General features: G+C 50.4%; 3 protein-coding genes across 6 annotated transcripts; 1 reads left to right on the plus strand and 2 right to left on the minus strand.

Moving 5' to 3' along the window:
- Positions 1-576: 576 nt before the first annotated feature.
- Tax1bp3 (Tax1 binding protein 3) lies at positions 577-5,748 on the minus strand. Its single transcript, XM_048448710.3, has 4 exons — positions 5,589-5,748; positions 2,473-2,592; positions 2,058-2,135; positions 577-1,570 (listed from the first exon to the last, which is right to left on the minus strand). Exons 1-4 carry the CDS (start codon positions 5,625-5,627, stop codon positions 1,433-1,435), a joined length of 375 nt encoding a protein of 124 aa, XP_048304667.1. The 5' UTR covers positions 5,628-5,748; the 3' UTR covers positions 577-1,432.
- A 106-nt stretch (positions 5,749-5,854) lies between these two features.
- Emc6 (ER membrane protein complex subunit 6) lies at positions 5,855-6,740 on the plus strand. 2 transcript variants are annotated; one of them, XM_048448711.3, is made up of 2 exons: positions 5,855-5,993; positions 6,180-6,740. In XM_048448711.3, the coding sequence occupies exon 2, from the start codon at positions 6,229-6,231 to the stop codon at positions 6,559-6,561; it is 333 nt and encodes a 110-aa protein (XP_048304668.1). In that variant the 5' UTR covers positions 5,855-5,993; positions 6,180-6,228; the 3' UTR covers positions 6,562-6,740. The 2 variants fall into 2 exon arrangements, with proteins under 2 accessions (XP_048304668.1, XP_048304670.1); XM_048448713.3 differs by having other exon boundaries at positions 5,897-6,076.
- A 1,988-nt stretch (positions 6,741-8,728) lies between these two features.
- Positions 8,729-23,849, minus strand: P2rx5 (purinergic receptor P2X 5). Of its 3 annotated transcripts, none has more exons than XM_048448705.3 (13): positions 23,488-23,849; positions 20,129-20,279; positions 19,542-19,613; positions 18,976-19,051; positions 18,791-18,887; positions 18,552-18,632; positions 18,209-18,347; positions 17,689-17,822; positions 17,324-17,417; positions 17,140-17,205; positions 14,124-14,206; positions 13,294-13,455; positions 8,729-12,735 (listed from the first exon to the last, which is right to left on the minus strand). In XM_048448705.3, the coding sequence occupies exons 1-13, from the start codon at positions 23,622-23,624 to the stop codon at positions 12,666-12,668; spliced, it is 1,362 nt and encodes a 453-aa protein (XP_048304662.1). In that variant the 5' UTR covers positions 23,625-23,849; the 3' UTR covers positions 8,729-12,665. The 3 variants fall into 3 exon arrangements, with proteins under 3 accessions (XP_048304662.1, XP_048304661.1, XP_085551396.1); XM_048448704.3 differs by lacking the exon at positions 8,729-12,735 and adding an exon at positions 12,815-12,980 and having other exon boundaries at positions 23,488-23,846; XM_085695270.2 differs by lacking the exons at positions 8,729-12,735; positions 19,542-19,613 and adding an exon at positions 12,815-12,980 and having other exon boundaries at positions 23,488-23,848.
- Between the last annotated feature and the right edge of the window lie 670 nt (positions 23,850-24,519).

The following is a 24,519-nucleotide window of genomic DNA, read 5'->3' on the forward strand; positions in this document are numbered from 1 at the left end:
GCTTTAAAAAGAGATTTTAAATGCTGGACTTTTTCTTTAGGAGTGCTATGACTGCAAACCCAGGACTCTGAGCATGTCAGACAGGTGCTCCATTGCTGATGCACACCTCCAGCCTTCTGAGCTTTCCTTTCCACGTTCTGATTGGCAGGGATAGGCAAGCCCCTAAGTGGCATCTGCCTGGAGTTCCCAGCTCGTCATCTAGTCAGCTCGCTCCTGTAAATATCTGGGTTTTTCCCATAAACCCGAGTTCCCTCTCGAGTGGGAACTGAAGCTAGGCTGCACAAGAGGCAGATGAGGGTTTCATAGTGACACCTCTGAGAAAATCCACTGAAGACTTCCCACAACTGCTGTGAAAGTGCTTCCGGGCATTTCCACAGTGTGGTCTCTGCACACCACAGCGTGTTCCCAGTGAGGCTTCTATGGGTACCACCAGAAATATGTGTCCAGGAAAGTAGGCCTAGGAGGAGTTGTGCTTTTCCCAGAACAGCAGGGGACAGGCTAGCCATCCTTAAAACCAAGGTACTTGTTTCATTCCACCCCGAAACACCTGCCCACCATCTCAGCAGAAACCCCTAGTAAACTTCCAGCATTGTTTATTGGGTACAAATGTTGAGCATGGGGTAGCATCATACTGCCTCATTTCCATAGTAACCAACTGGTTTAGTCACATGCTACAAGTTGCTGCTTCCAGGTGTGTGAATTAGTAAGCTAAATCCAAAAGGATAATTGAATTGGCTTTTCCAAGCAATAAGATAAAAACACTTTGTATCAAAGTTGTCACTTTAAAAAATACAAAAGCTAAACCCACAGGTGTAGAGGAAAAAAATGGCAATCCTGAGAGCTGCCCTGAAATGTCAGTCTTGAAACCTGTATAAATTGTTTAAGCAGGCAGATTCTGGAGAGGCCAGCACCTGCTAGGGAAATGAAGGTAGTGGGAGCCTGCCCTCTTCCATCTAGGTGGCCTTCACACAGTCTCTGGCATATTTGGGTCCAGCTCCGGGCTGGGCCCCATGATTGGGGAAACATGGAAAGAGGCACTGAGGAAGGACAGGGCCAAGCCCTTCAGCCAGAGAAAATGGGGAAACATGGCCCTGCCTGGCATTTCCAAGCTTTGGCAGCTCTCAGAAGGTGTTTCCTGACTGCCCAGCCCCTGCTGTGGCCAAGTAGTAGGTCTCAGGCTGAGCCTATGGTCACTGTAGACTGGATACTACTCCAAGCCCTCATTTCCAACCCTCAGCATCCAAGACAGAGAGCTAGTCCCATGGCCTCAGACTGGGGTTGAGGAGTAGGAAGGTTGACTTGGACCTTGGGATCAGCTGTTACCACTCAGCTGGGGCCCAGCACACAGCAGAAGCCAGAACGAGATACAGAGCGTGGATGTGTTGTCACTACAAAAAGGTTGATGGGTACAAGTCAAGACTGTGACTGACTGCTAAGACAGCATGGACTGCTGTACCGCCTTCTGCAGAGACTGTCGCGTCACCAGCAGCCGCACCACCTCCTCCGAGCGTTTGGTGAGCCGCTTCCGAGCCTGGTCATGAGTGACCATGGTCATGTCCCAGCCGTTCACCTGGCCCAAGGAGAGAACACAGGCTACTTCAGCTCCTCGCCCTCTAGAATAGTGGTTCTCAGCCTGTGGGTCACAACCCCCTTGAGGATTGCCTAAGACTATAATGCATATCTCATATGTATATTATGATTCATAACTGCAAAATTAAAGTTATGAAGTAGCAACGAAAATAATTTTATGGTTGGGGGGTCACTACAACATGAGGAACTGTATTAAAGAGTCACAGCATTAGGAAGGTTGAGAACCACTGCTGTAGAATCTGAAAGCAGGGCTTTGAGGGGCCCAAGCTACTCAAGCAAGCCCACAGGCTAATATCTCATTACATAGTGATACACAGAGCAACCAGCTATTTTAGGGGCAATAACAGCATGGCTTCAGAAACCCATCTCAACGAGTTGTTCCTCTGGGAAGCTAGGTTAGCCCTCAACCCTAAATGCTTCAGCCCCTCACCCCCAAACCTTGTTTTCCTCCTCTGGAACAACTGTACCTGCATGATCTTGTCTCCAATCTGCAGCCCAGCGATTTCAGCAGGGCCTCCCTCAGACACTCGTGTGACATAAATGCCCTGAAAAAAGAAGCAACCCAGGTAAAGCCCTGTGGTCAGTGGATTGGCCCTTTACCCACGGAGCCCAGAAATCCCTCTATCCCTGTGCCCACCTTTCTCACCACTACATTCAGCTGGCATGGACTGTGCCATGACAGCCAGGGGGCCAGTGTAGCTGCCCCTGGGATGTTCCAGCCTGCTGATGCCCACCTCCTGCTCCTCCAGGCTGTCTCAGCATGCCTTCTACTAATCCCACCATATCATTTAGGATTGTCTAAGAAAAAACAGTCTGCTCTTTCCACACAGGCCCAGGAAGAAAAATCTGCCACCTCAGGCTTCTGAGACCCTTGTCTCTCACCTTGTCTGTTTTATCTTCTGAGAAGGGATTCTGGGAAGGGTCCTGGTCGATCCCACCTCCAATACTGAATCCCAGGATTAAGTTCTCACCTTGACGCAATTTATGAATTTCAACTCTTTGCTGGTAAAAGAAAAAGCAAGTTGTTGAGGGTAAAGGGTAGGTGGGTGGAGAAAGATCTGATCTCTGCACCCAACAGCAACCTCAAGCTGCTGATCAGCTTAGAACTATGCCAAGGGGTTGGGGTTAAGGGCCCTCTGCAGAAATCCAGCTGGTCACCTGTCTGGGAGGTTGGTGGTTGGGTCTAACCCCTACATACAGCCCTTTGCCTCCAACTTTCCCCACCCATTTTCATCCTTGTTCAATAATGTATTATGGATCCATCCTGGCCCAAGAAACAAGGTACTGTGACTGCTATAGGGAAGACACCCATATTTCTGGGGGGAGGACCACCCAGAACAAGAAAGATAACTCTGAGAATACAGATGCCTGCTGTAACTCAGATTGGCTGATTGTTGAGCAAGCCCTACAGAGATTATAAAAGCCAGGAGGTGCATGGGAGATGTAGGGAAGAAACTTGCACAGAAGAGACGAGAAGGGCTCCCTGGACAATGAGGCTGGTGTTCACAGCGCAGGACACAGGACCAGGAGGTAAAATGGGATGAAGGATGACTGTGGGGTGTAGCTCTGGTCATATTATCTCCCCAATCCTTAGGTCCTGTTCTTCAGTGTAAAGGACAGTATTCTAAGGCTTTCTCAGCATGCTCTGGGGTTGGGGTCTCTAACTGTGTCGGCTCCTTTGAAAGCCCTCAGAAAGCATCCTTCAGCTACCAAAGGTTACCTCCGAAATTGAAGGGGTCACTCGGGAGGCAGAGGCAGGGGGATCTCTGTGAGTCTGAGGCCAACATGGTCTACAAGAGCTAGGTCTAGGACAGACTCCAAAGCTACAGAGAAATCCTGCCTCAAAAAATAGGGCAAGGCATTGATGCTACAATGATCGCTGGAGTGGGTAGGGGAATGAATTTCTCATGGGTAGGGTATGGAGGCATGAAGGCATGAGCTACTTAGAAGTCACGATCCACAGACAAGGACTGATCATCCTGTCATCTGTCTAAATCAGTGGCTCTCAACCTGTGGGTCATGACCCCTGTGGGGCGAACAACCCTTTCACAGTCACCTAAGACCATCAGAAAACACAGGTATTAACATTACAATTCATAACGGCAGCAAAATCACAATTAGAAAATAGCAATTTTAGGGTTCGGGTCCCCTCATCATGAGGAACTGTATGAAAGGGCTGCAGCATTAGGAAGGTTGAGAAGCAGTCTAGATGAACATAACCATTATTCAGCTGGGGACCCAGGTAGGGTGCAGTGTAGTTGGGAGTGTCAGGAGCCACCTGCTGACATCACTTCCAGAAGGCAGATCTCTGGGGCCAGAGTTCAGGGGAGGGGACAAAATGACTGTAACAGAATCAGGATGTTAACTATATGTGAGAGGGCAAGATTGGAAGGAAAGCATCTCCACCCCGTGAGCAATGCAAGACTAGGGACAGAGGCCAGATCTGCCTGCTTATGCTCAGACATGCACCTGGCATTAGGATTGGAGGACTGTGGCCTTACAGCTTTGAAAAAGACCTGACTGGCCTGCCGAGAAGGAAGAGGAAGAAGAAACACAATGCCTAAGGCCCATTCACCTGGGGCTTCCTGCCCAAAAGTGTAAGCTGCTCCAAATCTATTCTCATTAACCACCCTTCACGGCCACCAGCAAGGTCCAAAAGGTGACAAGGCCCTGTGACTGACTTATGGGAGAAGTCAGGCAGCAGAGTGGCTCTCCCTAGGCCCTCCTGCACCCTCTCTCTTCCAGAAAGTCAAGCCTGGACACCTTTCTGGAGCAGCTAGAGAGAGATCCTAGAAGTGGTGTGAAAACCAGGAAGCTGTCCACTGGCCCAGCAGTGTTTCCTTCTAGCCAGGCCTGAGCTGGGGCTTTAAGCTCACCCTCCCATGCCACCTTCATCAGTGGCTTCATTGCCCCCACCCTCTTGACTTTGGGTGCTCTCCAGCATACTGGTCTAACAAGGCCCCGTCCAGTCCCTACAGCTCCAGAGCCTATTGACTCACACCTGTGACTCCAACACCTGGAAGGCTAAAGCAGGAGTACTGCCAGAAGTTCAAGGCCAGCTAGGGCCTAAAATTGAGGCTGGGCACTGGTGCTTCATGGAGGTTCAGCACATTCACCTCTGCCTCAGGGTTGAACTGCAGGCTCCCTCAGACCGTGACCTTGGTGTTTAGATCTAAACCCCTCCCACTTCTTCCCTTTGCCTAGTCAAACGCAACTGGTGTTCAAAACGAACCCAGAAGGCGACCCTGGAAAGAAAGGTCTAGAACGTCAAGTGTCTCTCTCTCTCTCTCTCTCTCTCTCTCTCTCTCTCTCTCTCTCTCTCTCTCACACACACACACACACACACACACACACACACACACACACACACAGGAACAAGCACTTTGAACCAAGGGGCTGAGTATCCTGTAAAGTTCAGAAAACCAAGTTTAGCTATCGAGGGAGTCGGTCCCCAGAGCAAGGCCGGATGAGTAGGGGGAAGGGGCGGTTAGGACAAACTCTGGCCAGTCCCACCCCCTAAATCTCCTACGGCTAGGCGGCTGCGGCGGCGGCAGTGTGCCGGCTGGAGAAGAGGAAACGCTTCCTCATTCCAAAGGCAGCGACTCACTCACTCTCGGACGTCGGCGCCCGCCCCCCGCGGCCGCCCAGCTGGGAACACGGAGGCCCAGGGCAGGGGAGTTTTCTAACACTCCCACGGATCAGCCTTTCTCCTCCGTCCTCCCGGTCGGCGCCTGCCAAAAGGTATTCGCCCGGCGGCGGCAATGCCCGGGATCTGACCTCTGCTCTGGGTCTCGGGCGGTTCTTAGATCCCAGCCACCTCTCCTGGCCAGGGAAGGCTGCAGCACTGCTAAACACAAACGGCAACTGGAACTCTGGCCACCGGAATGCACGCGGGAGCCCCGGGTCCTATGCTTTCTCCGCCTGTCTAGATGTCAGTTTTGCCGCTCTGCAAAATGGGATGAGCCAAGGGGAGAAGGAGCCCGCGCGAGCGCACTCACCACTACGGCGGTGACAGGCTGGCCCGGGATGTAGGACATTTCGACTCAAATGTGAGAAGCCGACAGCGCCCGGTGAGACCCGCAGCGAGAATGCCCACGGCCGCGCCCTCCCTGGTTAACAAAGGGCAGTCCTGCTCGGCCCGCCCCCTCATGAATACTTAATAAGTCTCCAGCCAATCACCAACTGGAGCGCTGCTCGGCTTTCGGGAGTACCGGGACTTGGGTGCAAAAGTGGGGCGGGAGGGGGAGCGAGCCCGAGGCGCAAGCGTGGGAGGGCGGGGCGGAGTTAGTGCGCCTGCTCAACCTGAGCCCTCCCAGCAGCCTCCGGCACAAGATGGCGACGCGGTTCTCTCCGTAGTTTCTTGTGTGAGGGAACACGAGGGACTGTGTGCCGCTGTGTTCCAGGTAACTCGGCGAGCCTTTCGGGCGTGTGCGGATGTGCTGCCATCCTAGGCCGGCTCGAGTCTCAGCCTCGGTGTCCCGTGGAGGTCAGAGGCCCAGGCGCGGTGTCAGAGGTCCCAGGGGAAGAAGGCGCCGTGCGCCCAACTCGCCGGGCTTCGGGTGCCACTTGTAACTTGGTTTTCTCCGCAGTTCCGCGTTGAGTTCGCGAGAAGGCAGAAGCGGAGCCCCGGCGGGTGCGATGGCCGCGGTGGTGGCCAAACGGGAAGGGCCGCCGTTCATCAGCGAGGCAGCCGTGCGAGGCAACGCCGCGGTCCTTGATTACTGCCGGACCTCAGTGTCAGCGCTGTCGGGGGCCACAGCCGGCATCCTCGGCCTCACCGGCCTCTACGGCTTCATCTTCTACCTGCTCGCCTCAGTCCTGCTCTCTCTGCTCCTGATTCTCAAAGCGGGAAGGAGGTGGAACAAGTATTTTAAGTCAAGAAGACCTCTGTTTACAGGAGGCCTCATTGGAGGCCTCTTCACCTACGTCCTCTTCTGGACATTCCTCTATGGCATGGTGCACGTCTACTGAAATGAGGGCAGGGGTGACTTAATAAAAGAAGATTGGCAGGACTCTTGCCAGCAATTAACCCCGTGTAGACTTACTTAGTTTTTAAATTGTTTGAATTCGCTGCTTGTTCTGTACTGTTATAATTTATATCTGAAGACAGCCTGTAATATTCTTCAGATTAAATGAAGTGTGACACCTTGTCGTCGAGTTCTTTCCTGCCTTGATGTTTAGCCACCCTTTGAAGTCGCCAAGATTTGCTCTCTAGCGAGCAGGCACTAAGGCCATATCCTGTAATTTTCTTGGATTTGCACCTAGTAGATCCAAAGGGACCTCTAGGGCTTACATGAGAGAACATAGCGTTAACATCTTAAAGACTGTTGACAGTTCGTGTTATTAAGCGTTCTCTATGTGCGGGCATTGTGCTGTGTACTTCCTGCACTGGCTATGTTTTAATCCTAGCAATAACTCTGTGGAGATGTTGCTGTTAAACTCCTGTTGATGCAGAACCTGAGGCTTAGAGAGGTTAGAGGTCTCTGTCTGTGGTGGCTCATCTGGGAAGAGGCAGAGGCAGAATCCAGTTACAAGTCTGTTTGCTTGTACCGTATTGGATGAAAGTACCGTTCTAGCATCTCTTCCCACTAACCACTGCTTTCGGGTATGAATGAAATCAGTTAAGTTCCAGTTACCTGGTCGTGGCTAGTTATCTTTCCTATTCAAAAAAAATGCAAGCTATTTTTTCTAAAATGTGTCCTACATCAATTAAATAGGTTATTTGTACATTTAATCAAATGAATCTGTTGAAGTGTAATGCCTCTGACTATATGTTCGTTCGTAACCCTTTTGAAGGAAAATTTTAGAATGAAATACATGTTTCACTGAAAAAAAAATATAATTGTGTTAGACTTGTAATGAGCATGTTGCACGTGGAATTTATATTCTAACTGGGGAGATTGGCATTATCCGGTTTTGCAGACTATAAAAGATGCCATGAAAGAATACCCAGAAGCACTACGTCTAGATTAGGCTTGGAAATGGAGTCAAGGAAGACTTGAAGAAATAACGTGTCTGACACTGAACTTTTAAACAGCAGCTGAATAAAATAAGGGAAAGAGCTAATTTGAGAAGAGAGCATGTAGAGACGCCACAAGGCAGAAGGATGTGGTCTTTATTAGACTGTGAGGTAGTCCTGACCAGGTCATAGAAGTTAGCCTTGATGCCATGAGCATCTAGAGGGGAAGTCTTCGGAAATCTTAGGAATGTGAATTGGCTTTTAGTTTTTAAGAAAAGGATATGAAAGATTGAATTCAAAACCTCTTTCCCAGACTGTAGAAGGTCTGTGCTCATTCATTAATGCCCCAAGCACACAGCCCTGAATCCTGATTTGGGTTCTGGGCCACATGCTTGCATCTCATGCCAAGATGAGGTCACAGTTTTACCTTCCTGTCCCAAAGAGCCCTCTTCTGAAGATCCTGACATGCATGTTTATAGAGCCGGAGCTTCTCTGGGAAGGATGGGCTCAGCTCATTCCTGATGGGTTCCTACTTGATTTAGTGATTTTCCTGTTGTTAAACAGTAAATGTGTTGCAAATGTTTAAAACTAAAATTCATTTCCTATTCATTTTGAGTAGATTTAATACTCATGGGGCAAAGGGAAAGTTGATTTCAAATACTTCCCAGCATTTACCCAGTGAGAAGTACTAGTTTTATCATTCTTCCTAGTCTTTTATAAATTTTTATTATTCTTAATGTAGGTATATTTGTCTGCATGTTAGTGGGTATGTGCTCATGAGTGCAGGTGCAGCAAGTGCTCTTAGCCATTGAGCCATCTCCTTCCTTGTCTTTTAGCGTCTGTTCAAAAGTCTCCTTGGGGCCGGCAAGATGGCTCAGCAGATAAAGGTGTCTGCTGCCAAGCCTGATGACCTGAGTTCAGTCTTCAGGACCCACATTGTCAAAGGGAAGAATAGACTCTGACCTTCACAAGCACACTGACGTGTATGCACACCTACACACACACACAAATGTAATTTTAAAAAGTATTCCCATGCTTTGATTTGAATCTCTTTGCATGCATGATAACAAGGACTGTAATACATTTGTTATTATTGCTTGTGTCTGCCTCTTTTTGTCTAATCTTACATTTTTTCCCCTACATGGGGTAACCATGAAGGGGAAATAAAAGAGGGACACATTTAAACTTGATGCTTTTTATTTTAGAAGTGTCCAAAAATACATGTCAGACAGGTACCAGAAAATGCCTGCCACCTTGGCCCATTTGACTTTTTATCCTCGTTGAAGAGTCGCCCTCTGATAAGAGCTTGTCCCTTGTGGGGAGGGTGTGGGTAAGACTAAGGGGATCCCTGTTCAGATCCGAAAGATGCTGTGATTAGGGACTGTGGTCCCCAGCTCAAGCACTTGGAATAAGGCATGTTCCACCTTTATGATGGCCTCCCCCACTGAGAGGAACAACTGATGGAGGGCAAAAGGCAGCTATGACCCTAGCACAGCAGTTTGTGATTTCATGACTGATCCATGTCGCATTGATATCACCCAGTATATCAGCTGGCCCACATCATGGTGCTCCCAAAGGGTATGAAATAACTTTTAGGACAATCCTAGATGGCCCAGTTTGGGCTAGGGACTGACACAATTCATCAGATCCTAGAAGATCAGAATAGAAGAGGACTCGTGGGCAATGACTGTAGCCAATAATCCAAGCAGTGCTCAGAAAGAAAATGTGTTTTCCCAAAGGTTGGGAGTTAAGTTCCTGACTCACTTCCTGAGTTAGAAGCCTCATTCCGCCTGTGGAGGCTGTGATGGGAGGCTCATGAGTTTGAGGCAAGCCCGGGCTGCAGAGAAAGACCCTGGGAGGTTTGGGTTGGTTGTTTTTTGTTTGTTTTGTTTTTAATTTAGGCAGCTGGCTTCCATAGATGGATGAGCTGTATTATATCAAGGTTATACAGAAGACAAGAAGTTGAGGGGAAGAGAGGCACAAGGCAACTTTGCCAAAGTTGGCATCCCTGTGAGAAGTTTTAATAAGATCCCTGGCCTTTCTAAGTTTGAGCCTCCTAAAATGATCCAAGGGTCGACCTAGCTAAATTTGCTAGCCCAGAAGGAACAGGTTAACAACAGATTTGTCAGGCAGCGGGGTGTAATGGAGACCAACAGATTAAAAGAACACTTCACAACGACCATGGCAGTGACAACGTTCCGGGTTGTTTTCCACATCAAAGCATGTGGGATTCCCTTCCTTCCCTGTCACATGACAGGTGGCTCCTAACCTTTCTGATTTAAACTGGCAGTCCCTGAGTACACTTACTCAGGCTGCTCCACGTTAAAACTTTCCCTAATTAGGTCTTGACAAGTGTGACCACGTCATGGTTAAGATTCAGCACCCACCAGACTGGAAGCATGTGAAGGCAGTGGCCGTGTGTGTTGCTCACCAGTGTCAGGGTTTAGTCCGATGCCTGACAAGAACAGGACACATATGAGCTCGGTACTTACTGACAAGAACTAGTAAAAGGCATTTTCATTCTGATAGAAAATGAGTTGTTTGACTGTCCCCAGGCCATTTCAAAGCAGTAGGAAGAAGAGCTAGGCCAAGCTGCACAGTCTTGACCCTTGACCCTCTTGTTTACTCCTGAACATAAAAATGACAGCTGGATTTGCTTTAACAAGGAAGTCAGCACCTAAGTGTACCCAGGCTTTCACTTTCAGGAAGCAGCATGGCTTGGTGACATCTCCAGACAGCCAAAGGTGCCAAAGCTGCTTCCCTTTGAAGAGGTCCTGCTCTGGACACCGCTCCCTTCTGCCCCAGTAACAACAACTCCCCTCCACCCCATTTTTTTTTTCTTTTTACTTACTTTTGATTTTTCCAGACAGACTGTCTCCATAGCCCTGGCTGCCCTGGAACTCACTCTATAGACCAGGCTGGCCTCAACTCAGAGATCTGCCTGCTCTGCCTCTCCAGTGCTAGGATTACAGGCATGCTCCACTACACCAGGCTAAAAACAATTTTTTAATTTATTTTACTTCATATGTATATGTATTTTGTTTGCATGTATGTCTGTGCACCAGGAGAATTACAGGAGATTGTGAGCCCTCATATGAGGCCTGGAAATTGAACCCGGGTTTTCTGAAAGAGCCATCCTTGAGCCCTACACCTTTTTTGGGGGGGGAGAGGACATCACTATCTATTGCCCACACTGAAATTCCTGAGCTCAGGTGACCCACCCCCATGTGCTGGGTCTGCAGGCATACAGCACCTCACCCAGCTATCAGACCCCTTCTGATTACCACCTGCATGGGCCCAGTGGAAGGATGTTTACTGTCCCTGGCATATGGTGGAGATGCTTTCCGGAGAGGAGCTCCCAGCATCCAGAGAAGCACCTACCCAGCACCTGGACTCAAGGCAGAACTTGACACTTGACAATGGTCTCCAGATGAAGAGCTCCAGGTTTCTCTCCTTGGATTTCCCCAGATACCCCTCCACGGGATAGGGAAAAGTGAGCCCACTAGCTCCCCAGTCCTGTATTTAAATGTGTCCCAAGTCTGTTTTTGACAGGGAATTTGCTCTTTCAGGAATAGATCATTTCCTGAGGAAGTGGACAGGTAGCCAGATGAATCCTCAGAAAAATAAAGGAGAGTGAAAGAAAGGGATGTCTTCAGAAAACAAAAAACAAAATCCAGAGTCTCACTATATAGCCCTTTCTGGCAAAGAACTAGTTCCACTGACCTGGCTGGCCTCAAACTCGGAGCCCCATCTGCCTCTGCCTCCTGAGTGCCGGGATTAAAGTCGTTCACCACACTACCTGGATACTTCTATGCTGATGAATCTTTACATTTTGAATTAGAGTAGGTATTACCTTATCAAAATGTTTGAATTTAAATAAACCAAGCATACCGCTATCTTCCAAGGAAAGATGGGAAACCAGGTATAGTGATGCACACCTTTAGTCCCAGCACTCAAGAGGCTGGCAGGTCTGTATGAGGCCAGCCTGGTCTATAAAGAGTTCCAGGATCGCCTCAGGGCAGCATGTGTAAGTCAGACTCTGTCAGCCCCCAAGATGGCAGTAACAGTAGGCTTGCAAACCACGCTGAGATCTTGGGGAACCGCTTACGTGGGTAGGATTAGGGAGAGGCTTGCAGCCATGCATTTTTGTCAGGCTCTCAGCAGAGCGGATGCTGGTCCATGGACCCCACTTTGAGCTCCATGGAATGAAATGCAGTGGGGAAGGAACAGGACACACGGATCAGGGACAACCTTTCAGAAAGTCCTCCTTTATCTCTTTAGCACTTCAAGGCTGAGCTTCTTTCTGAGAGCAGGAAATCAATCCGGGACTCCCAGGCACGCCCCCAACCCTTCCCCCCTCAAAAAAACAGCCAGAGCTAAACTGCACGGGCAAGTCCATCTCTCATGGACAAGTCGATTTCCCAGCGCTACCCTAGGTTACGGGTCGGGGCTAGAACGGGCTAGTGGCTTGCCTGCCTTCCCTGCCCGAACCTTGCCTAGGAGCCCCTGGAGTTTGCTCTTCCCTTAAGTTTTTCCCAGGTGCCTCCTTGGCCACCCTTAAATTTTACACTGGGGGTGGAGCTAAATGTCCCCTGGATGTCATCCAACAGCTTTTCTGAGCAGCCATCATTCTCTGCCGAGACTTGCCGGGAGCCTTGGCTAGAGGCTGGAGGAAGGCCAGGCTGTCTGGGCTGTCTGAAGTCTCTGGAGAGAGTTACATGTGAGCCCTGGGGCCTGATCAGCATCTTGTTTAAACCTCTCAGACAGGAATAAAGTACAGCATGCACCCATAGATGTGTACTGCATGTATGAATAAATGAATGTCCCTCTGGGTTCAGAGATGGGGCATGTAAACATTCTATCACTGAAGCCCCTGGCCTGTCCCTTTCCTGGGGGCCTGCCCCAGGGCCTCCTGTCCGCATCTGAGCCAACAGGAGGCTCCCCTCCACACTACAAAAAATCCTGCAATAGAATCCCACCTGAGCTGGGTGAAGTTGAAGGGCCTGTTTCCAGAAGCTCCATCCTGAGCAAGCACCAAGATGCCTCTTCCCAGTTCAGAGCTGTGGTCTGTCCTGGCCCCATCATCTTTGAATTTGTTCTCTGCCAAGAGTTCTGGCTACGTCTTCACTGTTTGCAAGATCTGTGGCTGCTTCACATTCAGGATGGCTTTCTCCTGGAGGCCAGACCTTGGAGGACGGGTGCGCACAAAAGGCAGAGAGAGGGCCAGCAGGAACTCTTTGCAGCATGGCCTTTCTGAGGCAGAGTACACGGCTGTCACAGCCTCTCTGGCAGTGAGCAGGCAGGCACAGCCAAAGAGAAAGAAACACTGCCCTAGCTGCAGCTCAGATGCTTGACGACGTTCACGCCGAGGGCTGGGAAGCACGGGATCTCCCACAGCAATAGGAGGCTGTGTTAGACAAGCAAAGTGGACCTGCAGGTAAGGGACTTAGGTGGGTGAGCAGGTAGTGACAGATCAGGGAGCTGCTAGACTTAGGATCTCTCAATCTGGTCCCCCTGCTGCAGCCCTCAGCTTCCCCATTTCTCTCCTTACCAGCTCCATCCCAGGAAATTTCTCACCCTGCCCTGACCTAGCTCCCGATAGAAGGCTACCCCAACCTTAGCAAGGAGTGAAAACTGGGGGCTGAGAGAAAGCCCATCCTAGGCCTGGGAACACCCTCTGGAGCCAATCCCAATAGCCCCTCTACAGAAGCCAGTCCCCAGCCAGCTGTCCCACAGTTCCTCACCTGGCAGGCTCAAGGAGCTCCTGGCAGTTGCTATTGTGCTTCCTGCTATTCTGGACCAGCTCTTGGGGATGCTCATCCTGCTGGCCCCCTTCTGGCGGCTTATCCTCTGGCTGTTCAGTATCGTTGGCCTCAAGCTCCACACTGGCTTCCTCCTCCTGACCCCTGGGTAAGACATGGCCACCACCTTCTTAGGGCACCAACAGAGAATTGCACACCCCGCTGGGCCACTCTTTCCTCCAGCAGAGCAGCCTGTGGCCAGGTGGACCCATACCAGCTGGGTTCAGGCTGCATCTGGGCAACACAAACAAATCACACAGGTCCATGCAGCACCCACAGTCCAGGTTGCTGGGGCTGAGGAAGCACACGCTGCCTGACCCAATTCCTCATTCTGGTCCCAGTTCCTCCAAAATGCCTTCTCCAAGGGCAAGACCAGAACCCCTTTCCCTTCCTGTCATCCCAGACCCAACACCCTCCCATGTTCTGTGTTTCAATGCTAAGTGCACATACACACACATGCACACACATCTTCCTCCAACCCTAGGTCCAGGACCAAGTCCTTTTGTATAAGCCAGTGTTCTCATCTCACAGATGGGAAAACCGAGGCTCAAGGAGTCATGGAGCTTGTCTAAAATCACCCAGTAAGACAGATCCTGTAAATTTATCTTCTGCCATGAGACCTGCAGACATCTTCCCCAGGTCTTCTGAATCAAGTCCGGTCTTATGAAGCAGGTACACATGTCATCTATACACCCCAACCCAGGACCAGCCAGATGAGGCTCCAGGTAGGGGCTGGGGTGCTCCTTGGAACTGGGGGATAAAGGTTAGCTTACTTCACTTTCTCAAACTTCTTGTCTCGGTAAAACTCGCTCTTTCTGATGAGGTAGATAAGAACCAGGTCGCAGAAGAAAGCCCCCTGCAAAAGAGTTCCAAGCTTTGACTCAGAATCCTAGCTTCATAATCTTGGAGCCTGCAACAACAACTCAGGAGCAGGGCATCACCTGAACATAAAGAAACATCCCAGGCCGGGCAGTGGTGGCGTATGCCTTTAATCCCAGCACTCAGGAGGCAAAGACAGGCAGATCTTTGTGAGTTCACAGCCAGCCTGGTCTACAAAAACTAGTTCCAGAACAGACTCCAAAGCTACAGACAAACCCTGTCTTGAAAAACAAAACAAAACAAAACCAAAAAAAGGGAAACATCCCAGAAAAGGGTGATGTCTAGGGGCACAAAGCCACTCCATGGTAGACACAGGTGAGATCTGGGTGTGCCTCCTAATTCCATGGCACAAGCGTACCTTACTGCCCTGGCCAGATCTAACTTCAACACATATCTGCTAAGAATTTATCACCTGCCAGATTTGCACTGGGGTGACAGGAGGATGTGGACCACAGAGACCTAGGGACTCCCTATGCTTCAGGAGACAAGTGGATTATGATATAGAGCCATCAGCCCTATAATGGGAACAGGATTGGGGGCCGGTGAAAAGCAGCATTTACTCAGCCTGGGTTGCTGAACCAGAGACCTGGAATTGCATTGCAATTGGGAGAGGCGGGCTTGTCATCACCAGGAACTGCCCAGGGCCTGTGGGGGAAGAGCAAAAGGTGCTTCTGGTGGGGGTGAGAACCAGCGTGCCTGAGAATGCTTTGGAGACATTGGTCCTGGTCCTTTGCGGGGAAGCATGAGAGTGACAGTTGTGCTAATTTGAAGAGAGCTCTGATAGCCGGTGTAAGATGGGCTGGCAGACATCTTAACCTCAACAACAGGGACATTACAACTGTGGTCAGAAAAAGACAGGAAGCCTGTGCAGACTCAGTTGTGATGGACTAATAACCGCTGAACACAGATCAGAGCATGTTGTATGTAATGCCTGTCTGCTCCGGCAGAGGGCGACTCTACCTATAGAGCAAGGATAGAGGTGTTCCTGAAGGCAGAGAAGGCCCTGAGTAGAGCATACCCGTCTTCCCCAGACTTCAGAAATGTCATTTATCAATTCCTCGCTCCTATTTCTTCCCTCACCCTTCACCATCACCTTCCATAATATTGTGGGATAACCTTTCTGTATGCTGTGAATCTGTGTTGCTCTCATTGGTAGATAACAAAAGCTGAGTTGGCCTATAGCCAGGCAGAATACAGCTAGGGAGGAAAGCCAAATGGAGATAAAGAGAAGAGAAGGACAGATTCGAAGTGGGACACCAGCCAGCTGCCCAAAGAGCAAGATGCCAGCAGATCAGTAACACCACAGACATGTGGCAATACATAGATTACTAGAAATGGGTTCATTTAAACGTAAAAGCTATTTAGTAAGAAGCCTGAACTATAGGCCAAACATTCTATAATTAATATTAAGCCTCTGAGTGATTGCTTAGAAGTGGCTGTGGGTCAGGGTGGGATGGAGAAACCTCCAATTACACAATGCATCCTTGCCTTCATTTCACAGATGTGTCCCCAGACTTGCAAACTTTACCTACATTGTACGAGCGCTACACATGCATACAGTGAGGGATCCCTAAGGATGACTGCTTGAATCAGAAACACTCCACTTGGGGACCACTGTTTTGTTTTGTTTTTTGAGACTGCGTTTCTCTGTGTAGTTCTGGCTGTCCTGGAACTCACTCAGCAGACCAGGCTGGCCTCAAACTAAGAGATCCCTTTGCCTCTGCCTCCTGAATGCTGGGATTAAAGGTGTGTGTCACCACTGCCCTTTGTTAGGGATCATTCTTAGTCCCTTATTAAGACAGGCTTCCCAGTCTCAATGCAAAGTCTATCCTGGGTCCTGACAGAATCCTCTAGTAGCTGCTTGGGCTGCCTAGGCCGGGGAGAGAAGAGGCCTCTGGAAGTCTTGGCAGGGAACTTGCTGTGTTGGCATGTGATGGAGGAGGGTTATCTGTCTATTGTGTTATTTTCATTGGTCAATAAAGAGACTGCCTTGGCCCTTTGATAGGACAGAAAATTAGGTAGGCGGAGTAAACAGAATAGAATGCTGGGAAGAAGGGAAGTGAGGCAGAAGCCATGGAGCCAGCCACCAGGTCAGACATGCTGAATCTTTTCCGGTAAGCCACCACCTCGTGGTGCTACAGATTATTAGAAATGGGTTAATATCAAGATGTGAGAGTTAGCCAGTAACTAACTCTGTAGAGATAATGGGCCAGGCAGTATTTAAATAAATACAACTTATGTGTTATTATTTCTGGGGCTAAGCTAGCCGTGCAGGATCTGGGCAGGATGAAAAGCAGGCCTGCCCGCAACCCATCACTACAGGCATGAGCTCCCAACCAGGACTCCTACAACTCCCACATTTAACCTCTTCCCAGAAGTGCCAAGGGTATGACGGGCATTTGTAGGAAGCCCTTCCCTGCACTCTAACCATTTCCTACTATGGGTGGCTAAACATCCACCCCAAAGGATTACAAGACTATCTACCCTGCCTCTCACCCTCTCAAATGCAGGTTCTCAAACGGAGACCATTTTTGAGCAACACAGCTGTGAGAAGGTCCCACTAGTGAATGAAGATTAGGGATTCACTTAAACAAATTGCAGAGGACACCCCCAATGTCAATAGTGCAAACTGGCATAGCCTAATTGGTTTCCCATTACCAGAACTGGAGATGGAGATTTTTAGACCCGGAATCCCAAAGATTCCAGCCCGCACCAGACTGGAGGGCAATCTACCTGTGCCACACTCCACTCAAGCTCAGTCAGAGCTACAGGCAGTCAGTGTCCCCTGGGGAGCTGGCAGCATGTGAAATCACCCTTGTCCCTGTGGCCTCACAGGCCTCCTGTGTGCTGGGCTCAGCATGCTCTACTTCCCTTTCCCCAGGAAGCCAGTAAGGCAGGGGAGGTACTCACAGCACCCATGAGCGCCAGCCCAGAACCTATGTTGATGACGGTAGGGATGATGCTGAATTTTCCTGCCTGTGGAACAGAAACAGCCCGGTGAGCACGGCAGGGTGGACAGCTGGATCCCAGGGCGATTCCAACCTCCCTGGCCCAGCAGCCATCAGGCACTGGAACGGGAAGCAGATCTGCGTACCTTACCATTGACGATCACGTCAAAGCGGATGCCATAGGCTTTCATCAGGTCACGGAACTCTACCCCATTGGGGTCACGGTAATACCTGGCGAACCTGGGGAGACAGGGCCCAGGGGACGCTCATCTGCCTATACCTTTTCTCCACTACAGCACAAAGTGACTGCTTTGAGGAATTCTCAGCAATCCAGGGTCCTCGAGCAACTCTAGGAAGGTGCCCAGACCTGCTCACTGAGGCATACACAAAAGACAAGGCTTTCCCAGTATACTCAGTGCCAACAAGGACCACAAGAACACTGGTAAACTTGACCCAGCAGAGGATACAGAACAGAGTCAAGGTCACCAGGTAGCACAAAAACAGCAGTCACCTGAAGTTGTACCCAGAGGAGATGGATTTGGTGTGCTTGTTGTCCAGACGATTGAAGTAATAGTGTGGGTCGCATTTAGAGGCAGCTTTATCGAGGTCACAGTCCCATTCGATATGGATTCCTATCACACCACCCTTGAAACAAGAAACAGGGTGAATGCTAGAGTTGTCTATGGGTGGGCAGAAGTCACAGGGCAGCCCTTTATGAGAGTCAGACAAGTGGGCTGGAGGTCAACTTGCTGGACTGGCCCGACCACACTTTACACACAAATCAACTTGTGTCCATGGGGATCCTTTCAACTGTTTCTGCTGATGTTCTAGAGTCAGAGAACTACCCAGCAGGTGCCAAGTCAGCCCCACCCACCCACCTATCCCCACTGAGTGCCTGATAAAGCTAAGCCATTTGTCACAATCAGTTCTGAAAATAATAAGCTCCTGAGGACAAGAGACCTAATGTCCCTCCACCCTCACCTTCTCTCTGCAGAGCCCAGGTTCCCAGAGAGAGCTCCCTGACCACACACCTTCAGAGCTATATCCTGGAAGTCAGCCCCTGCCCAGCGGACAATGGACCCCAGTCGGAAGATGGGACAGTAGAGGTTCTTGGAGCTGAAGTGACAGGTTTTCAGGAAGTCTTTGTTGTTTGTTTCTAGCACATTGGCTCTAAGAGGAGGCCGTGATAGGAGGGTGAGATGTTCTGCTGCTGAGCCAGACCCAGGAGGCAATTGACACTTTGCCAGACGTGATCTCTTCCCCAGCATGTACCTTATTCCCCTCCAGAACAGAGACCACCCCCAAGCAGAGAAAAGGGCATTCCAGGGAGGGTCCTCAGCCCACCGCCCCACCCAATAGCCAAGCCCCACCTACTTGGAGAAGTTGAACTTGGGGAAGCGAATGAAGTTCTTTATGAAAATGGTGAAGCCTTCAGCATCCTTCAGGAGGGGGTCCCTGAAAACCAGGCCAGGGCAGCCTGAGCAGGAGACCTGCCCCTGCCCTCTATGACTCCCCTAGACCTATGGAGTTGGTAGGCCTCTGGCCTGGGGTGGGACCCACTGTGTAAGACTGCGTAGGCAACTCCTCTGGGACCACAGGCCACGGCCACTCACGTTGGCATGGACATTGTCTCCACTGGGCACCAAGCGAAGATCTCACAGGTACCCTGGGTAGAGTTCCCCACCCGTAGACAGCGACCAGTTTTCAGTCCTGCAGGAGAGGGACAGGGACAATGCCATGGACCTTCCTGTCCAGGTTTCTTTGCCCTGCTCCAGCCCCAGCCACGCCGGGCCCTCACCATGTCCAGCGACAACAGACTCCCCGGCACGGCAGTCAGTGTCCTCAGAACACTCGCCGTCAGGAATGCCTTCACGCTGCAAGGAAAGACAAGGATCTGAGAAGAACCCCCAGCCCAGGACTGGGTCCTATCAGAGATAGAGGGCTCCTTCCCTGTCCTGAGACCCTTTGAAAATTTGTTTCTCAGGCTGGCAAAGTGGCTTCGTGGATAAAAACATCTACCATGAAAACCTGGCAGCCTGTTTGGTCCCTGGAAACCGTGGCAAAAGGAGATAACCAGCTTTGACCTCCACGCACATGCTGTGCCATGCACACAGACACACACACACACACACACACACACACATGCACACACATATGCACATGCAAGCAGGCACTAATCATGAAAAAAAAAAGTAAAACTTAAAAATTAAGAAAACCCATCTCTTCTCCCCAAACCACGTGGTACCATTCAGTATTTATACAGCTCTTTGGTGCTCTTGGAGCAAACCAAGCCCCTGTTTCAGGAGGACTGTCACCACAGCTGGGGGCTTGCCCACCCTCCCCAAAACACATGCCAAATCAAACCTCAGCACAGATGCCCTGCCGCTGGTTAGGAGTCACGATCAAGTTGGTGACCACGAAGAAAACGTTCTCCCCCTGAGGAGCCAGACAGAGTTTTGAGGAATTTCCTCCTGGCCTTTCGGGGAAGAGTCAGCCAGGTGAGAGTGGGCCTCTGAATGGGGTTGGGAACAATGGGGACCACAAAACTGGCGGTCACTGTCCATCTGTCTGGTGATCCCACACTTTCCAAGTGGCTGTCTTTTGTTGGGTAACTTGCATCTTCACAAACCCCAAGCACTCTCACCCTATAATTCTGTCCCGACCTCAGCCTGGTTCTATCTATACAGGGCAGCTATGAACAAGCTGGGGAGCTAGTCCTGGGACACTGTGCCAGGTCATTCTGGGTCCCATTGGTTTCAACAGACACATAAATCACTGAGAACAAGAGAAGCCAGGCCTGCCTGGTGCAGAAAAGGAAGCAGGGACCCCATGGGGAAATGGACCTAGACAGGGTTTCTCCTGAGCAGGAGAAACAATTGATGGAGTTGCCTGGGTACTTCCTCTGTGACCTGCCCCACCTCACTAGCCCAGGACCCAGGTAGAGATCTGACCTGAGATGGAATGACAAAGTCGGCTACATCCCAGAGCCGTTCTCCGAGCATAGTGGTATTGGTATAGGCCACACCCTTGACTTTGGTGACCACAGCACTCTGCAGGGAAGTGTCAATATCTTGGTAACTCTTCTTTATCAGAAACACCCATCTGTTGACAAAAGACCAACAGGTAGGCTTCAGTCACAGGGCTGCGCAGGCCCAGACTGGAGTGAGAACCATAGTAAGTCCTAGGCTGGTGGGAGTGAGAGAAAGCTCAAGGTTCACCTGTCCCACGAGCAGGTGTTACTGTACTCAAGACGCTAACGTAAGAAGATAGACAGTTGAAGGCCATTCTAGCCTACAGGATCAGACACCATCTTTTAAACAAAATCCGAGGTTGGAGACTTGGGTTAGCGGTTAAAAGCACTTGTTGCTCTTGCAGAGGATCCCTTTTCCATTCCAGGCACCCACTCAGTGACTCACAACCACCTGTAACTACAGTCCCAGTTCTGATCTCCTCAAGGACAGGGACCAGGCACACATATGATGCACAGACATGCAGGCAAGCAAAACATTTATACTCCTAAAATAATAAAATTAGTAACTCTAAAAAAGAAGAAATTGCCAAGTGTGGAGGCATACTCCTTTAATTCCAGCACTTGGAAGGCAGCGGCAGGCAGATGTCTGAGTTCAAGTCCCAGCCTGGTCTACAGAGTGAGTTTCAGGTCAGCCAGGGCTACACAGAGAAACTGTCTAAGAAAAAAACACAAAACAAAATGCCAAAGGTGGGGGAGAGAAGAAATAAAGAAACCCAAGGGGGAGATATACTAGTCAAGGGTTTTCCTAGCATGTATAAGGCCTTGGGTTTTGCACCAAAAACAAGCAAATTAGAAATAGTGAGACAGGCAGTGGTGGCACACCCGTTTAATCCCAGCACTTGGGAGGCAAAGGCAGGTGGATCTCTGTGAGCTCAGGGTCAGCCTGGTCTACAAGAGCTAGTTCCAGGACAGTTAGGACTGATACACAGAAAAACACGTTAAGAGAAACCAAATAAATAAGTAAATAAATAAACAAATGAAATCTCATCTTTTTTACACTAAAAACATAAATGGGCCAGCAAGATGGATCAGGAGATAAAGACAGATGTTCTGAGCTTGATCTCCACACACATGGTGGAAGAAGAGAACAGATTCCCATATGTGTGCCATGCCACATGCTTGTCCACACACAAAAGCAAATAAATAAAGTAATAAAAGTATTAAAAGGTTGAAGAGATTGCCCAGGAGTTAAGAGCACCTACTGCTCTTGTAGAGGACCTGAGTTCAGTTCCCGGCATCCACATGACCACCTGCAACTAACTCAAGTCCCTGGGGATCTGACGCCCTCGGACCTCCCTGAGCACCTGCACACAATGCACATGAACTTATGTTAAAAATGCAAAAACATAACCAGCAAAACCAAATCAAAACAACAACAAAAAATTCTGTCTCTTCAAATTAAAAGGGCTTACACATCAAAGGACACTACCATGGAAAAAAGTATAATTCAGGCTGGCATTAGCTCACAGCAATCTTACCTCAGCCTCTTGAGTGTTATAGGCATGTGCCCATCATCACATCTTTCTAAAGAGATAAATATGCTTGGATTGTATGTATGTGCTTGTGTATGCTCATGAGTCCCGGTACCCTTGGAAGCCAGAAGAGGGAGTCAGATCCTCTGGAGCTGGAGTTACAGTGGATTGTAAACCAATCAGCCAGGAAGAGAACTTCTAAAAGAACAGCAAACATCTTAACCACTCAAACGTTGCTCCAGTCCCTAAAAAGATCAACTTTAGAAATGAGATGGCCCTTGTCAAATGCTAAGCACAGTGTTCCTGAATAGAGTCAAAGCCCCATGCACAGAACTCTCCAACTTATTCTTGTAGTTAGATATCGTCCAGCTTAACCCGTCTTGGTGAAGCTGCGGAAACCGATCAAAAGAGGAAGATGCCAGTGCCTTGACTCATGCTGTGAGCGGCATGGCATGCTGGCTCTCTCCAGGGAGCCAGGGAAGTGTCAACCAACGTGTCCACTTCCTCATTTCTGGGGCAGAGGTAGGGAAGCCTCGACCCTAAGCTATCACATTTTCAGGAAACTCTGAGAAAGCTGTGATTCTTAAGCAAGCCTTCCATTCCAGCAAATAAATGCCAGACCTGGTCCAACCCGAAAGAGTAAGCAAATATTCAACATTCGTTCATTCCTTTCATACCTAGTGAAGTGACAGCAATCCCTCCCATCATGGCATCCTCAGACTGCAGGGAGAGAGAATCAGACACTGAGTAAATGTCCATCCAGATTGGCTATGGGAATGCCAGGGAGGGACGGAGGAGTCATTGGAGCACTCAGATCTGAACAAGGAGTGGAGCCACTGAGTAGGGAAGGAAAAACAGTGGCTGCTGAGCAGAGGCAGTACAAAGGCCCTGAGATAGGACACTGCCAAGTGCCTTGGTGCTAAAACCCAGGAAATGCTAAGAATGCAACTATTATCCATGCCTTTAATCCCAACACTTGGGAGGAAGAGGCAGGTGGATCTCTGAGTTTGAAGCCAGTCTACTCTACAGAGTAGTTCCGGGACAGCCAGGGCTACACAGAGAAATCCTATCTCGAAAAACCAAACTAAAAAGAAAGGTTGGGGGGGGGGGAGATAGCCATTAGAAGGCAGCGAGGTAGGTCAGGACTGCCCTCTCTGGAGCAATAATTGCACACCATTTAATGAGGAAAAGAGAGTGAATCGCCACTGTTCTTAGTGGCTGCCTCTCTTCACCTGCGCCCTCCTTTCTCCCTAGGAGCAAGGAAGGGCTCTGACCAAGGTCTAGCTGTTAAACCCCCAACAAGCTCCCCTGGGCTGGTGGGCCCACACCCTGCTAGGTGAGATGGCAACAAGGGAACAGTAGAGCTGCTGGACACTGGAGAGGCTGCCCCTGTTTCCCGTGAGCTAACCCTGAGTTCCAGAACATGCCAATCTGATGAGCTGGCCCAACCAAGTCAGTGATGTTCCGTGCTTATAAATAACCTGCTGGGTGCCTGGCCCTGCTGTCAGGCCAGAACTCCGGGAGGCCTCTGGGGGGCAGCTGAGCCCAGAGTCTTGACATCCCTGCCTGTTGACCATGACTATAACGCTGGGCGCTCCTTTCCTGGGAGAAGGGGCTCCCTACAAAGTAGCTTCAAACCAAAGTGCCCAGTAGCCCCTCCCACGTTTCACAAGGCGTAGTGTGTCCACTTTTCACCTTCCCACCCTTACATCCAAGCGCCCATGAAGGCCGACTCCCCAAGGCCCTTGTGTGTCTATACCTTCCCCTCCCCAGTCCCCTGGCTTGAAAAAAGTGCCCGAGAACTCACATGAGTAAGTACAACAGGATGGTGAGCTGCAGCAGCCGGTAGAGCAGCCCCACCTTCTTGCTCTTGGCGACCACGAACTTTGCGGTCTTATAGTCGAACAGAGACTGGGCGAACCCCTTCCAGGCCGCCTGGCCCATACCTCCAGCTCACTCCGGCCTCCTCTGCCTCCTGCCGCTCCGCGGCCAACAGAGCACTCTGCGTGCGCTGCCGCAGTCCCGGACGCGCGGCTCCAAAGGGCGTGAGCCGGAGGGCGGGCGCGCAGATCCGGGCGCGAGCACCGGGACGCCGGGAGGACCCCGCCGCCGCGGGGAGCCGGACTGCAGCGAGCGCCCAGCCTGGGATGCGGCCACCTCCACTGACTCGATGACACCACCGAGCTGTGCCTCCGGCTACTGGCCCGCAAGGACGCGCGCACCGAGTGCGGAGGCGAGGAAAGAGGGAAGGTGCTTTCCAAGGCGTCTCTCCCGCCCCTACCTCCTCCCACGGGACTCGCTCGAGGGGAACCGGGTGGGGAAACAGAGGCAGGATCCGGGAGGGACCCAGAGCACAGGAAGTGTAGGAAGATGGGTAGAGACAGTCACTAGTAATGACTGGTTCCCAGATGGCCCTAGCCTCGCTGGTCATGGTGTCAGACAGGTTTGTAGGTCCCGGGCCGCCTGTGTCTGCTGTAATCCAGGGGTTGTTTGTCCATTTCTGCGACTGCGGGCTTAAACCCTACAAGTTTCTGGGGTCAAGCGCCAGCGGTCCCAGTCAGGTATGAGAAAAACCAGGGCACTAAGGTTTGGGGCCCTAAAATATGCTTAGAGTTTTCAAAGAAAAAACTGGTCTCAATGCCATCCTCTGAGGCTGAACCAAACAGGGAGGGAGAAGAGGTCCCTGGAACTGAGCTTTGGAGCTGGTGTAGACTGGAGTAAGCTGTCTGTGGTGAAGGGCTGTGCGACTAGAGGCTTCCTGCGCTCTGGGTCTGCATGCAGTGACCGGCTGTGTGGTGAGAGGTTACTGGGTTGTGTGTGTACTGTGGGATTGGTGAGG

The sequence above is a fragment of the Myodes glareolus genome, chromosome 9, assembly GCF_982192425.1.
Source record: "Myodes glareolus chromosome 9, mMyoGla1.1, whole genome shotgun sequence".
NCBI classification, from domain to species: domain Eukaryota; kingdom Metazoa; phylum Chordata; class Mammalia; order Rodentia; family Cricetidae; genus Myodes; species Myodes glareolus.